The sequence below is a fragment of the Lineus longissimus genome, chromosome 1, assembly GCF_910592395.1.
Source record: "Lineus longissimus chromosome 1, tnLinLong1.2, whole genome shotgun sequence".
In the NCBI taxonomy this organism is placed as follows: Eukaryota; Metazoa; Nemertea; class Pilidiophora; order Heteronemertea; family Lineidae; genus Lineus; species Lineus longissimus.
Window position 1 is genome coordinate 20,674,684 of NC_088308.1, and position 16,723 is coordinate 20,691,406.

The 16,723-nt window shown below is 40.2% G+C and overlaps 3 protein-coding genes and 1 long non-coding RNA gene across 4 annotated transcripts; 2 read left to right on the forward strand and 2 right to left on the reverse strand.

Annotated features, from left to right (window-relative positions):
- Positions 1–2,052: 2,052 nt before the first annotated feature.
- On the reverse strand, positions 2,053–5,592 carry LOC135495992 (uncharacterized). The gene is made up of 9 exons (XM_064785113.1): positions 5,503–5,592; positions 5,057–5,159; positions 4,652–4,779; positions 4,198–4,300; positions 3,806–3,894; positions 3,619–3,676; positions 3,105–3,283; positions 2,808–2,969; positions 2,053–2,428 (listed from the first exon to the last, which is right to left on the reverse strand). The coding sequence occupies exons 2-9, from the start codon at positions 5,154–5,156 to the stop codon at positions 2,309–2,311; spliced, it is 939 nt and encodes a 312-aa protein (XP_064641183.1). The 5' UTR covers positions 5,157–5,159; positions 5,503–5,592; the 3' UTR covers positions 2,053–2,308.
- Positions 5,593–5,693: 101 nt separating this feature from the next.
- On the forward strand, positions 5,694–10,886 carry LOC135491483 (nuclear receptor coactivator 4-like). The gene is made up of 7 exons (XM_064777382.1): positions 5,694–5,774; positions 6,492–6,700; positions 6,874–7,112; positions 7,443–7,698; positions 8,003–8,264; positions 8,724–9,007; positions 9,163–10,886. Exons 2-7 carry the CDS (start codon positions 6,563–6,565, stop codon positions 10,018–10,020), a joined length of 2,037 nt encoding a protein of 678 aa, XP_064633452.1. The 5' UTR covers positions 5,694–5,774; positions 6,492–6,562; the 3' UTR covers positions 10,021–10,886.
- An 833-nt stretch (positions 10,887–11,719) lies between these two features.
- On the forward strand, positions 11,720–12,812 carry LOC135482947 (uncharacterized). Its single transcript, XR_010446285.1, has 3 exons — positions 11,720–11,880; positions 12,119–12,325; positions 12,648–12,812. It is a non-coding gene; the product is annotated as an uncharacterized LOC135482947 (long non-coding RNA).
- Positions 12,813–12,843: 31 nt separating this feature from the next.
- On the reverse strand, positions 12,844–16,355 carry LOC135496067 (agmatinase, mitochondrial-like). The gene is made up of 7 exons (XM_064785222.1): positions 15,976–16,355; positions 15,320–15,445; positions 14,804–14,988; positions 14,486–14,686; positions 14,014–14,158; positions 13,544–13,638; positions 12,844–13,191 (listed from the first exon to the last, which is right to left on the reverse strand). The coding sequence occupies exons 1-7, from the start codon at positions 16,196–16,198 to the stop codon at positions 13,084–13,086; spliced, it is 1,083 nt and encodes a 360-aa protein (XP_064641292.1). The 5' UTR covers positions 16,199–16,355; the 3' UTR covers positions 12,844–13,083.
- Positions 16,356–16,723: the final 368 nt, after the last annotated feature.

Sequence of the window (16,723 nt, forward strand, 5' to 3'; positions counted from 1 at the left end):
AAAGACAAATACATCTCATTGGGTTGATCTAATTGGATCCAATTGATGAAATTCAGTTAAAATGATTCTCATAGGGAACTTGCGTTTGTCATGTGCGTGATTTGGGATGGGGGTCTTTTGAATTGACACCTCAAGCCCTATCCTCGCATAATCTATAAATATATGCATCCGACGCGAGTATTACATCCGGTCGTTCACTGCTGACATTTAACTGCCGGTGTTACATGTGTGTGAATATATGAATATATAAGCAAAATGGTATGATATAAATATCAAGCAATCTCAGATATCTCAGGTGGAATCGGTACGAACAATATTGGAAAGCCCGCTCGCTGCTAGGCCTAAATTTCTATTGTTCTATTGACTTATCAAAGGGTTATCACAGCAAACCTCGTTAACACCGACCTCCACGAAACAGCTATCATGGAGGCGGCATAAGACTCAACCGGCATGTTCAGAATTGCGGGTTTCATGTACTTGTAAAATGAAGATCACGATGCCTACGTACCGACGGGAACGTAGGTGAACTTGTCGTTCACGATCAGGAAGCACAGCATTACAATGCACATGATAGATCCTGCAACTGCCAGCACTACAAACAGCGCGGCAATTGTGTTTCGAACAACCGGTGGCATCACCTACAACAAAAGTATATTTGTGAAGATTAAATGAAATCTGTAAACTCCCGAAGCAGTTCATTCGTCATCTCATCAAAAGTACATGTAATTCCTTTGTGGGGAGGGACGAGGCCGGTCCACTGCGTCCGGAGTCCAGAAATCTTTAGCCAAGCATATTCCCTTCCTTAACATTTGCATATCATTTTGGTTTTAATATGTTATCAATGTATTATGTAGCGAGCATTAGAACTTGTGTTATTTCGGCATGGAAATGTGTAGGGTTTCTGCTAATTATCGACTGTAATAGCTTCCTCACGACTGACGTCCCACCTCGCATCATTTCAGAGGTTGGGCATCATCAGAGACTCTTGCATCATCCCGACTCCCACTCAGACGTCTACGTTGAGTGTTTGTCCCTTCAAGGCAACTACACATACGCATTCTCTGGTAATGAAAAAAAAGCCTAATATAAATCTTGCTTACCGTTTGAGTGAGGTTCGGCACTGTTCCGTTCAGATCGACCATCATTGTGCCAGGTTGCGCAACATCTGAGTCTCTCGCCTTCGGCAAGGAAGAGATTCGCGCCCGTTTAACACCCATTTCTCGTTGCCGGGGTTTCAGATAAAGTATTACGCAAACATTATGAATGTTTTCTTAGATTGGCTTGACGCAGATGAAGAAATCTTCACTTCTGAGGATCTAGCTGGCCACATGACTAATCAGTTCCTTTAGTATTCAGTTTCTTATCGTCGGGTCCTTTTCCATATACCTTCTCTTCTTATTGCTTTATTTAACTATTTAACACCGCTGTTGGTATTCTCAAGAGATTGTCTCAGTACTTGGGAAAAACATTCATTTTCCTTCCACTCTTTCTTTTTTGTCATCTACACTGTCGAACTGACCAAGTAAACCTCCCTTGGTTGTTGCTCAGTTGACAAACTCGTGATGAGAAGGACGGTAATCATGGTAATACATGTACATTTCCTGGAAGAACTGCCCTATATGGAGTCACTCAATCGAAGTCCCGAGTGATTCAAAAACAATCACCTTTGTGTCTTGCCTTTTTTTCTTATTTAATGATTAAATATCACCATTGTACAAAAGGAAAAATAGAAAATGCTAAAACACACAAAATGCGCAACCTCTCTATTTTCAACAAGCACACTTGGTCAGTACAAAAGCACTGTACAGATTTTCTCCTCTGCCAATTTTGTTTTCCAATCTTTGGTTCCAAGCATACTATAATGGATTTATAAGCTTGAATTGTCATTTTGATAACCCGATGCAATAGTATTTGGGGTGAAATTAAAATGAAAAAAAACCCATCATGCCCATTCAAAAATCCAGAACCATCTTTAATGCAAGGTCAAGGGGACATGGGGAGACTTTTCCCTACCACCACCAATTCTAATATATTCAACAACAACACAGCATGTTCTTATTCACATTTATTTCAAAACATACTTTACAATGGACATACAAATAAATAGACAGAGTGGTCAATATAAACAAGGTAAATGAAACAGGAATCACAAAAATACTCCTGCGTATCACAATGGACGGAATATGACGATTATGTTTTTACAGTGCTCCTATTACTACTAGTTAAGTTATACTGTACTATGCAATCAGATTTACAGGAACAAAATCATTGCACTTGCTTGGATTGTAACAATCTCAAGTATGATCCACTATGGCTGTAAGAGCATTGCAATATCATTCATATTGCTACTTCTGAGTGCCTTCTCCAGTATAATGGAATGAGCATTCTTGCCTTCACGATCCCGCCAAGACTTCAGCATGTAGTATACCTGAAAAATATTTGACAAAAATGACTTCAATTGTCACATTCTTAGAATTACGTTTTTTATGAAAATTTAATGGCACATGTTGTTCCAAACACGCTCAGCAACAAGCTGAACAGCATAGATTCCAACACCCTCCGTCACACAGACACTGCAAACGGCTAAATTTTCGGGGGTGTTTTATTTTCGCGGATTTTGGGAATAACCTAGATTTGCAAAACAAAACATCGAAAAAACACCTTTTGCTCCCAGGATTTGTATAATTGTAAGCCTCATACCTCAGTATAGATAGAATGAAGAGTGTATAGCATTCCTATGCCAAGTTGCATAGTAAAAAAGTAAAAACTTTGACTTACACGGATAAAAAATTACAATTATAATTTACCTTGTCCTTTTTGCCTGTGTGACGTCTGTCAAAGTCATTAATGTCTGTCATGGTGAAGCCAAGTTTGTTTCCAAGTAGATTCCAGTCTCTGGTTGACGCTTTCACAGCAATCTCAGTCAAAATGTAATCAGTGGGAATCTGTTTTGAGGCAGCATCAGCATCCTAGAATCAAAACAAAGTTGTCATTAGAAAGTGCCCTGTCTAGTTTCCTTGTCACATGACGTGATGACTACAAGACAATATTAGACTAACTTGTCAAACTTGTTCACTGATAGAAAACAATCATCGTTTACATACAATGGTTTGTTGTGGTCGTCTCCTTGGCTGATATCCAGTGGTTCGTCGCATAGAATTGTTCAGTATGTCATCGTCTTCAATCAGGTTTTGAGGCACAACATGGAACTCTAATATCATCTCGATGTGCTGACGTGGTAGCCCCTTCACCCAACTGAGGAATTGATTTTCTTCAATAAAACCTGTCAAAAATATGACATCATTGTGATAACAAGTTCCTCATCTTTTAATGTTGATAAGATTTCTGTTCACTTCTCTACAATACACTAAGATCCTGTTATATCTGATCTCATGCTTTTACTGAAGATTGCATTGCATTTTTTATAGGCTTGTATTACAGCATTGCGAGACTCTTTTTCTCAGTTGTCAGAGAAAAAACTGCAAAGCGGGAGGCCCCTGAGTTGACCCAGACATAAAAATGGGTACCAGTCAAAATGCTCAGTTGTAGATCAGAGTGGATCACATTTAGCATGGAACTGGTATGAGGTTTAGAGTCAGAATTTGAAAAGAAGTTTACCCTGTTTCTTATCATCCATTTCCTCCATGAATCCATTGGTAAGGGTTGAAATTGAGATCTGAAAGAATAAGATATTTGGTGAATCAATAAGTTAAAGTTTGGGTTTAAAGTCTTAGCCTTAGTTTATAGTCTCAAGCCTTAACTTGTTCAAAAGAATTGCTACCAAGTTCAAACCTAAAACACTTACATCATTTTCTCCTGGATAAACTCTTTTGAGGACTCGTCCAAGAACATCCCTAGGAATTGGATTGCCATTGTTCAGGAGGTGGAAAATTGCTGAAAATTTTCAATATTGAAGAGGAATAAATAGCCTTAACTGCATGTAAGTTTTTTGACTCGGGATTTATTAGTATTACTAACATTTTCCAAATTTTCTAGCTTTGAAAATGGGAGGAGTGGGAGGGGTGGGGAGAGACAATCTGTTCCCACATGCCTCTATAGATATATAATTCGTGTAAGTGACAGAAGCGGTACATGCTATCATTATTTCAAGCCCGGGTATCATTTTTATTATCATTATCATTGTTGACATTATTTTATATTCAAATATCATTAAAATAACTGAGAATTGTATGTTACCTCTTATTTTGGAATCGACGTCTGAATTTTCTATCCATTGCATTGCATTACAAAATGTTTCAAAGCAGATCACACCATCTCTGCCTTTGAAGTTTCTCAATATCTGAAATTGAGTGAAATAAAACTGAATGTTTATTACTATTGACCGGAAACAATAAGGACACACTAACTCTAGATTTATTCTAAGACGATCATATTTGCTATTCTTCACTGTTAACAAGTATATGCACGGTGCTAAACATGCTGGGAGAAGAGCCCGCCGATCACATTCTTATCATGCAAATTTTCAACTGTCCTGTGTCCTGCTGGAAACAATTTCTGTGGGACAAACCAACATAGCTCATGCTCAAGTTGTCCCTTTAAAAGAGTGACTTCAGGGAGTAGCCAGACTGGTGCTAAACAGAGCTCAGTTGGCTGAATAAAAACTTTTCTGATCCGTAAGTGTTGTACGCACATTTCTCACAAAAACATCACTGGCAATATGTGGTGCTGACAACATCTGCGATTCTAGTATTCCTGTGTCCTCCCGACAGCCCAGCTGTAGAAACCGTGTCCACAGTCTTTCAACTTCTACTATGGTCACTGAAAAAAAGAATGTTGCCAATTTTTATTCTATTAACCTTTTCCTCTCTCCAAGGGCTCTGAATTTATCCGTTTGAATATCAAAATTCAAATCATCACTAATCACTGCACTGACATATGCAGTTTCACAGCCAGCTGACATTTTGCTTTGGCAAGTAGGTAGGACTTGGACCACCAGCAGGTTTTTTCTCCCTTCCGGCTCTGTAATTTCAACTTTTCTAAGCGTTCTCAGCTCACAGACACTTGGTGAGAATAGAGATGTGAATTAAATACTTACAGCCAGTCGCATCAACATGATCGACAATCCATTCTGGTTGATTTGGTGTTGATGTAATCTCGCCACTTTCCTGGAAATTACTTGAGTAGGTAGTACCCATGATCTGCAAATATATATAATAATCATTCCAATTTTAGTGAAAGAGCTACCAGTAGCGGTACATTTTTATGTCATAAATCCTTCTTCTCAGTTGCCTGTGAAAAGGGGATGACGAAATGACCGAAAGGTATTTTCACAGAACATCTATGGACCGGATACAATGGCTAGCCTGTGCTAGCCTGCAACACTGATCATATAGTGATAAGTATAACCAACTTTTTTGATACGCCCTGAACACTCGATTTTGACATTTGTTTGGCAAGGGCTCATTTATCACAGTTTCACAAATAAATAATGAAACGACTCGTTCGTCAGTAGCCACATGATAAGATGAATACGACCATTACCGAATCTTTACTGTTCAAAGTGTGTTATTATGGAGTTTCACGTTTATTTCACTCTATTAAAACATTTTTGTTAGTCAACATTTCTGAAATATTTACTAGAACAACCCAAACCATGACCATATACCGGGATGAACCAATCAAAGACGCGTTTTCATTTTAATGACTATTTGTTATCAACGATTTGATTGGTTAACACTTGTCGCGTTGTTCATGCTAGTCGGCTAAGGTCACCGTTTTTTCTGATTTTCTTCACAAGTTTGAGAATTACCGAGGTATTTATGAATCCTATTTAAAATTTCATTTTGTATTCTTATTCCTCAGGTGTCCAACTTTTATTCTGGTCATAAATTTAGTGGTCTAATTCATTCTTTAGGGTTATTTCCACCAGCTAGCTGTAGTCGTGTATAATGCATGGTCATGGATGATGGAGTGCAACGCCAACACATGTCACATGCATTTTGTGATAGAGGCCCTTACCCTACATTTACACCACTTGGAGGAAGCCACTGGCTGACCACAACAAACAAGCAGCAAACAAAAGACCGCATGTTCGCACATCACATGTTCTTTTGTTTGTTGTACCCGTCGTATTTACATGACTGACCAGTGCTCACAGTCACAGTGACAGCTTGTCTCTGTCTCCGAGTCTGACAAGTGACATGTCTGATTTAGTGATTAGGCCTAGTAGATTACTCACTGCTAAGCGAGGCATGATAATGCTCATAGTTGATGCTGATGTTCTGACATGACAGACTGTAAGGGTGACAATTTCATTGTATCATGGTTTGCTTGGCTTTTGCTATGTGCGCTGACGCCGAAGTTGCCCCTGGCCTTCGACTGCTGCTAAAGTCGGGGGACTGTGGCCAAATTCCAGCTTTTGTCTGCGCCCAGTCAAGCATAAAGTTCTGCAGATACTTAGGCCTACCTCATACCTGTATTCAGCCATGTTCAATTCAGCTTTTCCCATTCCCAAATGTTTCTTCTTTCAGATTCCCTAGTGTACCACTACCAGTCTGAGCATACTGAAGAGCCACATCCTGTTCCAGATTAAAACTGCAGTATGTCTTCATCTTGGACATCAAGCAATGCCAGCCCCGAATACCTGTTCTCTTTGGCTAACCACCAGATTTCTGTTCTAGAGGAGTCTCTGGAACATATTGCACACACCAAGATACAACTGAGAGATCATGCACAAGAGGTAGGTAATTTGTAAAGAGCTTTTAAGTTCTTGATAGTCAATTGAAATAAGAATTTATATGACTTTTGGTTTTTCTTGCGAGTTTTTGCAAAATCTATGTACTGGTATGTCCAATCTCGTATCGTGAATCTGTCTATCCCATCTCATCTTTCATTTTCACTTCACGATTGTAGGTCAAGAGTCAAATCCATGGGGCCATCAGTCGTCAACTGGAAACTCTCCGCAACCGTGAAGTTTGGCTCCTTGGACAGGTGGAGGTGATCAAGCAAGCCAAGGATGATTTGCTCTTCCAACAGCAGGAAGAGATCAGCCGCGCTTTGGGTGCTCTAAAGAATGCCCTGGATTGCATGGAGAGTACCATGAACTCTGAGGACACGAATGTGGAGCAAGTTCTAGTGGAAACACTTGAAAAGTAATTGTCAGTCTTATCTTAGACCTGTAAATGTCATTGATTGTGATAGGTCAGGATAAAACAAGCATACCGGTAGTTTAAATTAGAAAAATCGATGAGGCCTATGAAATTTCCACATCTGCCATCAACTTTTGCATCAAGTTTTAAGAATAAGTTTATGAAAATGTATGGTGCTATTCTATAATGTCTCAGAAACAGTGCTTTGGTACTAGTACAAGTGTCCTATATGTGTTTTTCGCGGGACACCCAAACTTTTCGTTTATGTTGTCAAAAACGAATTTCTCTGTAACGAAATTACATTCAAAAGTGAGGTTTATCATTAAATTTCAGGTTGAAGACTCTGAGTCTCCACCCATGTGAAATGCCTCACATAACATTCAAAGTCAACAACCCGGCCATGAAAAGTGCCATATTCAAGTTTGGGAAGGTCGACAGCAAAGGTTTGCCGACTGAAGTTGCTTTTGCCGATCCACACAGGCCGTCGACCTGTCTGCCTAGTTGCTTTGAGGAGTATGGTGATGCGGAGCATCATGTGCTGTATAAGACCCTAGAGTCGGTCAATAGGGAAAGGAACAATGATCACAGGGTAAGACAGTTTGATATTTGTTTGACCTACTCAAGAAATTCTTTAATAACTGATCACATACGGGTCACAATACATGTATCTGTGGTAAAAGAGGAAGCGTATTGTAAAAAATATTTCTTGTGTGATACAGAAAACATGTTTTTTTCAAACCAGATTATTACTTTACAATGCTTGTCATCTGCTTTGTCCAAAGCCTGATCATTTCCAATTTGCTAATGCAATGCCTGTCTATTCTGTGTGAAACTGATTTCAGTATGACATGTCTGGCTGATTATATTTTAAATAATGTTGTATTCCTGTCTAGATTCAGGTCAGAATTCCCAAACTTCTGGAAGGAGACTGGCTTTACAAGCCCTCAGCCTCCTACCCAAGCCCAACACAGCCTGTATCATCAGACGGTTTGAGGTCTAGCAGTTCAAACCCTCTGGCTTCCTGGCTCCTGAAGTCTGACTCCTCAAATCTACCCAAGGTAAACGATGCCAGCATTCAGAATTGGCTGCATCACATCCAGGAGGGGGAGATGGAGGATGATTTTGAATTTGTTGGAGCTAACAAGACACGCACCAGTGAGTAGGCTTGGTAATTTCAATTCAAAAAAAGTCATCAATGGAATGCCACAGAAAGGATCCCCATTATATTTTATTGTTTTCATGGATGTACTGTAGGTACCATTGAGCCGGAAGATGATTATGAACCAGGAAGTGTCAGAATGGAATATTCTGAATGTTTTTGAATTAGAAAATCCCTGTCTAAACAACTTCAGTGTCTATTGAATTTCAATTGAGCTGAATGATGTATTGGAGTAGATGTAGTTCTAATCTCAAGTTTTTACTGTACAACTGTTGTGAAAGCATGGAACAGAATTGAATTTTTTTGGATGGGGACCTAAAAAGATCACTCAAGCATTTTTCTCCATCATAACATGTCACTAGCTATGAAACATGCTGGGCTGTTCATGTGGGAGTAAACATTTTATTTGGATGTCTAGTTTTTGTATTCATGATAGTCTTCTCTGTCCATTTCAGGTTCAGAATCGGAATCCATTGTGGTAGTTCCCATGTCTGTGGAGAGCTGCAATGCCAAGCCAACATTCAGCTATTTCCAAATGGTCAAGTCTGCTCCATTGACTGCTTGGCTTCTTCAACCTCAAGCCAATGTCCATGTTAATGAGAGCTCCGATGGGGCAGTCAAGTCGCTTGCAAGCCAGCTGAACTATTTCCGGGAGGTGAGCTGCAAGATGGAGGACTGGCTGCCAAAGAAGGTTGCAGAGAGCGACATTGACATGACAGAGGGAGATGAAAATAAAATGGTGGGTATTTTACCCATTGCAGTCAAGAAAAAAATCTTCATTTCCAATTACCTTACATGATTTTTGGAATTCTCTATTTACCAAAGTAATTTTCTTGCCATTTCCCGTCTGTTCTTTTTGACTCAAGTTGGTTTCTCTCTTCTTCATATCTCCAGGCAAACAGCAATGCTGACTTCTGCTACACGCAGTGTGCTTGCCGGCCCGATACTGTTGAGATTGAAGACCTTGAAGGGATAAGCTGTATCCCAAGCCCAGGCTCAAAGGGATCGTCAAGTCCTGACCTGAAAGTCTGGCTGAAGCGTGATCGCAAACCAGAAGATGATATGGAGTCGCCAAGTCTTGCTAAAGTGTGCCGTGCCAATGAGCTGTGTTCTTCTGTCGGGGAGTGCTGCTGTGAGCCGAACTGTATCGACAGGAGCCAGCCTGCTAACCCTTGGCTTGTTACTGACAAGAACAGCCCGTATGGCAGTAAGCGAGATTTGTATAGCCCCGAGATTGAATTTGCCCGAGGTGTTCTTGATACATGGCGAAAAATCCAAAATACTCCAATGTCAGATTGGTTACCAATGCAGTGTAAAGAGAGTGTATCTAAAGAAGATAAGGAGAAATCTGAGATTGATCCTGTTGTTAAGTCAATGATGGGCATGTCACTTTGTGCCCCAGGTTATTGGTTGCATGAAGATAGCAAGGGGCTGGACTCGTGTAAATTGTCAGCTAGTTTTGGTAGTTGCAGTACAGAGAGTACTGATCTTAGTCATTGGCTTGTCAAGAAGGTGTCTTGCAGTTCCCCTGTCGATGGGAATAAATTTGATTTTTCTAATTGGCTTAAGAAGCCAATGGCCTCTGAAGATAAATGTAACAGTGGAATAGAGAAATTACTCTCTAGTTTTGAAAACAAGGTTTGGTTGAAGAAGACTGGTGGCAACAATTTTAGTGAGGCAAAGTCTGTAGAAAGTGCTGTGATAAAATCTGATTTGTCTGAGTGGGTTATAAGCAATGACATGGACATTTAGAGGTGTCCTCATATATACATGTAGCTTTGTTTAGGAGATGCCATAAGATGCTAACGTGTCATTTGTATCCAGGAGTAGCAAAATGTAACCTGATCATCTGTATAAATATCCTCTTGTTAAATTCTCCAAATTTGTTCTGGTTAGGAGGTAGCAACACATTTACAAGTATAGCCAAAATTCATCAATCAAACGAATTTGGTCGTGATCACTTTGTTGCAAATCTTTAGCTCACACATCATTAAACTTGTTATTTTACGTTCTTGTTGACTGGATTTTGTCCAATTTTTGCATTTACTAAAATTCATAACAGTTTATCCAGCTGAATTTTGTTTTGTGTGGGTTAATAGTAGCAGGGATTTGCATCAAAGTTATTGATATGAATATTTAGTTGTGGTTATGGGTGTTTGTTTTAAAATCATCAAGGATGCAAAATCCTGAGAATACATGCATTTTTCATTCATCATTTGTTATGAGATTTGTAATGTATTCTTCATAGGATGGATGTATAATCCACCTTAGATTAGCTGAGGCATGTCATAACAAGCCCTAAGTCGAAGACTGTTCGTGGCGGAGAATCGTAATAGTGGAGATGTATCAAACTTTAACTAGTGTTTCGCTAAAAAAGGAGACACAAAAATAGATCAACATGTATTTGGTGAGAAATTTTGTTAGAAATAATAAGTGTGGTAAAATTGGTAAAAGCAAGCCCTTTTTTGGGAGGTAAGGAAGGTTCTAATTTTGGTGTACATTCTGAAAGTGTATAATATGTCATTATAAAATTATAAATATGAATGAATGTATGTTTGTATGTTTGTATGTAGGATAAATGGAATGAAGGATTAAAAGTTATGATATTTATTCATTGAAAAAAATCTGCTATGCCTTGTTCTTGTATGAGTAAAATGATAGCCAGGCCTACTCAATGGCAGGCTTTACGAGTTCCTCTCTCATGTGGAGAAACATGAAGAAAATGAGTGTTCTGTCGAGTTGGAATAACCCAGTTCACCTTCACACGACATGCACATGTACTATCTCAGAATGTGGACTTGGTCGAGTTACATTATAACCTGTGCAGATCAGTCATTGAGCCCCCTCACGCTCGTCAAAGGGCAACAAAAGGGGGACGTATGTGGAAAAGCCAATTTACACTTAAAGGAGCCAAACTGCGCACCGTATCAATAATGTGTCGAAACCTCCCTTGTAATATTTAGCCTACTTCTTGTTAGGTTGGGCTAAGTGACGCATAGTCTACCGGTAAAGACATCCCTATCACCGGGGTATTGTAGCCTAAGGAATGGCAAGACCTGCACGTGCTGCTTTCGGCGCATTCTCCATTCTAGGATTTCCAGAAAGTAGATCGTTTCCAGATTTGCACGTTCTTTTCCGGGTCAATTAACAAACTGACAAACGCATGAGGGAAACGACGTCTGCCGGGGGTCGCGTCGTTCATACCCACAACTTGCCCGTCTGATCTGCACACCGGACGCAGTGGATCGGTCTCGTCCCTCGCCTTAACCCCAGGTAGTCCACTAAGGTCCACTATTTAGGTACTGCTGAGACTCGAACTCGCTCCTTTTGTGCATCGCTAATCTTGTTCTAAGAACACGTGCTTTTCTTTCTTGATGACGTCAGGCGAAGTTACAGCGCTGTGGCTAATTGATGTACATGTGTACCGCCGGGCTGGTAGACGTCATTTACTGTTTACACGAAGTTCCGAAAAAGAATTGTTTCTCGCTTAGTTGAGTCTTAGAGTAGTTGGTTACTCTTGAGGTTGAGTTGAGATCCTATTTGTTTTACTTTCACAGTCTTGTTGCGTCAGGTGCCGGTCTTCAGTCTTAGATACCGGTAGGCTACATGAGGGTAATTTAGTTTAGTTTAATAATCTAGTTCTATAGTCTACCAATTGATCCTACACATATATAGGGAAGGTTGTCCTAATTAAGCTTTGTACCTAACTGTTCAACATTTGTTACTCCTCATCGGTCTCAAAACCTGTAAAATTAAAGCCTTCCCCTTTATCCCCTGTGACAGAAACCCTGTTGCCTGAAGTCTTCCTTTGCCTGAAGTCTTTTTATTTGTAACTAAACTATCTTTCAAGATGATGTGGGATCCAACAGCTACTGTCGAAGCGTTGATATTGTCACCACCAGAGACCGATGAGCAGGCTATACCTTGTTCAAAATGCTATGGCCGTGGAATGTCATTCTCTAAGGATGATGTAGAAGATTTGAAGTTGAGGGCAGCAGCTCTGGCTCAAACTGCAACTAGGAGGAAAGAATTGGCCGATTGTCCTGTGGAGCAGAGGGTATGTTGTGCTATCAACTGTAATTCAAGACAGGAATGCATCAAGTAGTAAAGCTTTGCCTTTTCATTGTACGTAGGACCGCCCTGGCTTTCTGGTTGTGACTTTGTCCTTGCCTGTCCAAATTTTGGGCGAATAAAGTCCATGATCATAATCTAACATCACACCTTTCACTGTATTTAAATATACATATCCGGGGCTTCTGAGGATCTCAAACAAGCAGTGATGTTTTTGTTGGATGTGATAAAGATCTTAATTTTATGAGGGTACTTAATTGGACAGAATGGTGAGTCAACATTTACTTTGATTCTGTTTCATGTTTCAGTGTGAATCAACTGCACAGTTGCGAAAAGCAAGTGGTGCCATTCCAAAGACCAGGTTTTGGAAAGCTGCTGGAAGAGGAAAAATGCTAGAAAAGTGTAGCGCAAATTGTGCAATACTTGGTTCCACCAAAGGTTTAATCTGGATGTAAAATGCTTTGAGACCTCTATACACTATAAAGCAATAAATAAGAATTAAGGTTTACATTTCTCTTAAAATCTTTCTTTTATTGTTTAATAAACAGGGCATCCGCTGCTGTGGTACAAGTTCTTAGGATCATGTAATCTTCTCATAGGGAATTACAACCGTACACGAGAAAACAATGAGAAACAACAAAACTCTTCGATTTGCGGAATCAAACAGTACATAGATTTAGACAGCTTGTAAGGCAAACTTTACATTGATTCATTTGATGAGTTATTTCACAGTAAAGTGTGTCTCTATGGTCTTGGATAATACTTTACTCCTGGCAGGATACACAGCATCTCAAAGAGTAGGTTTGCTCCTACCAAGGCTGTGGTACCATTATTGTCAAAAGGAGGCGATACCTTTAAAATAGACAAAGAAATGGAATAAATGAGATGAAATCAAAGCAAGGATGTCAGCAGATCTTTGAGATACCCAAAAATCCTAAAACGATTGATGTGCATTGTACAAACGACCATTTTCGGTCTGGAGTAAATGTTGAAAATTGTCATTCTGGGAGTGTCTTATTGTTATTTGAAAAACATCATTTGATCAATGAGTAAAAAGAAGAAAGCTCGGAAAGAATATGAGAAAAAGTCTTCATCACTCTTTGCTATTGCTATGATAACTCTGTCTCTAATTGTCCCATACCAAATGATGTTACTGATAAGAGCTGGTTGCTCTGTGCCTTTGCTAATAACTTAAGGCACTTACCTCTACAACATCAGCACCGACAACATTTAGACCCTTGCACCCTCGGATTAATTCCAGAGCTTGTATGGATGTCAGACCTCCAATTTCAGGAGTACCTGTAATAATGAAGTCGATGTTTGAGAATTTGTGACAAAGTACTGTAATAAGTTGGTTGACAGGTGTACTAGCCTTTTATTGCACCATGTGTAGCCTCAAAGGCTTCTCTTATCCACCTTTTAATAGAAGCACGTCCAAGTCCTATTAAGAGCAGTCTTCATGTGTTCATAGTAGACGGACCTGCCATCCCTATTTCTTACGTTCAAGCGGTCCTGGTCCAGGGTTGTGATATCAAGACCGTTGGGCTAAATGAGCTTCAAATGCATTTTAAGCATCTATTTCCTGCACCCATTGGTCATTCCAAGATGTCAGATCATTTTATGTGCTCTGCTTAAATAACACTTCAGGGTCAAATAAAAAAGATAGGCCTTTACCTGTCCCAGGAGCATGCGCAGGATCAAGCGCATCTATATCAAAGGAAATGTAGCACGGTCCATCTCCCATCTCTTTCTTGATATCGTTAATGAGGGGGGTTAAAGATTTGTGCCAGCAATCTGTAGCAGGAATCACATGGAAGCCCTGCAAACGAGAAAATACAGTGGAACCTCCCTTAGCGGACACCTCTCTATTAAGGACAACCTCTCTATTAAGGATACTACTTCTGATCCCAAATTGGTTGTTTCCATTCAATTTGACCTCTCTAATCAGGACACCTCTCTATTGAGGACAACATTTGTCAGTCCAGAGGGTGCCCTTAATAGAGAGGTTCAATTGAAATGAAATGGCGCACTAGGTGAAGATATCTTGGTTTTTGCTCAGATGACTCAGCAAAATTTGCTCAATCAAAATGAAGTTAAGGATCCATCCACCTTGAATAACATGTACTGCGAATATATAAGCTCGGACCTGTTCACGACTCCAAGTGTAGTCATCCGATGTATTTCCACTTCCACGGATTCCAATCTGCCAAACTCTCTTAGGGTCAAGACAGTTGTCATCGAATGCCCGCCTGAAGGTTGTGCCATGCGTGATCCTCTCGTCGTCTTGTAGGTCAGTTGTATCAAGATGAGCATCGATGTGAATTAACCCTACAGGTCCATGTTGCTCCTGAAAATAATGTCTAAAGTGATTAGATTGCACAAAGATTATAGGCAAAAGTTGCAACATATCAGAACATCTGGAAGGACTTGAACTAATGTCCTGTCAGAACACACTCTCCCATACCTTGATTGCTTTTAGGATGGGATAGGTGACAGTGTGGTCACCACCAAGCGTCAGCGGCTTACAACTATTCTTGATCAGTTTGATGTAATGCTCTGTTATCCTATCGCAGGCCTTTGGAAGATGATAAAGGTTGACATGCACATCACCACAATCTGCGACCATCAGGGACTCAAATGGGGCAGCACCTGAAGAAAATGAATTCAATTAATGGGCATCTTGTGAATGATCAAAGGTTATTAGACTAAATTGCAAAGACAATAAATTCAGATATCATCAGAGGTGCATTTTTAGACATGTTTTATAAGGATTTCTACGTTGCAAGCAAGAATTTGGTTTATGCGAGTATGCAAGTCCCAATTTTGAGGATACATCACAATTGTTGCCTTTAGGACAAAAGTTAAAAGAGCAATATAGTTCTGGTTTGCTTGGCATCTTTGCAGACATCATGGAAGACAAACTTCCAATAAACAGAGCCTTCATCTAATAAAATTGAGATTCTCTCTAACTTGAGCATACCTGTAGCCTGGTTGACTGGGCGTAGAAGCACCGATTCTGTTCTTATTTGTCGAGGGCCAAACCGGGTCCCAGGTCTGTTGGTTGTCCCAGTGTCAAGAGGAATACCAATGAAACAAGCATCCAGACCTGAAGGTATTTGAAGAAGGTTGTGTGATCCATTGATTGCTGAGGGCAATTGACTAATATTTCAATGAACAATCTTGTTGCATTAACAAGCTGGCTTGGTCCAGGCCTTACTGACTGATGAGAGGTCCATTGATGCATTAAGTCAAGGACCAAAGACTTGCATGATACCATGCTGGCATTTGATACTGGCCAATATTCACTGTATCAATAAGTCTGCTGACTTCTGTTATTGCCTAGCAATGCCTAAGCATACCTGTGACGACCCAGCAGGTAATCTCTGCTGCTGGTAGACCATGTAGGCCTCAAGGTATAGGCCTACAACTCGGTTACTAACAACTGAGCTGCGAGGGGAGGAGGATACGACCAACTCTGTTTTTAGAGGATGAGAAGTTGAATGGTCACAACACTATTGTCCTTTGAAGACAAAAAAGGGATGTCCTTTGGAACGATTCTCCTAATCTGTGGAGGCGGTCTTCTTTTATAAACTGTCTTTAAACTAGCCTGGAGACCAAAGCGGACAGAAAACTTACCCTTTGATGTGTCTTGATATGGGAGCCTCATCATGGATGCGATACCAGCCGGCCGACACAAGTCATTTGCAGTTGGAGGAGTGTTCAAGGTCTTCGAACTGAACTGCCTCACTAAGCGGGTGCAAAGGCGGGAAGCTGACCCTCTAAAATATCTTGACAACATTTCCAGAAGATTTTTTCCTGAGTTTTGTAATTGGTTGTTGGGTTGATGGTTCTTCGGCATAGGCCTCTGACTTAGATTCAGTAGGCAAGTCAGGCAGTTTCAGTTGGGCCTACAGCAGGAACACAGACTCCAACACCTGACATGAACATGAACAGGTATATCAATGTTCAAGCTGGTGAAGCATGTGTACATTCAGGTCATGATTATCCCGATTGGCTGTTGGCCTATATAACGTGAATGTCAGTATAAATGGATATCTGATGTAGGTATATTATCAAGCATAGATCATACTGGTATAATGAATGGACATCGCAAACAGGTCACAGGACGGGGTCATGGCAAAATAGGCAGTTGAGCATAATAGTTCATTGAAGATTATACTGCAGGGCCTATGGCTTATAGCCTATAGTATGGCATTACACCAGCTCCATAGCTGATAATTGATATTAGATAGCCTCATTGACTTTGATGTAATATATGTCCGATATTTTCAGTAGTTCTATATATGGCTATGGGGCAAGAGGCCTACCACAGGCGATTGAACCTAAAGCTACACCAATTATTTTATCCATATAGCAGGCAGAT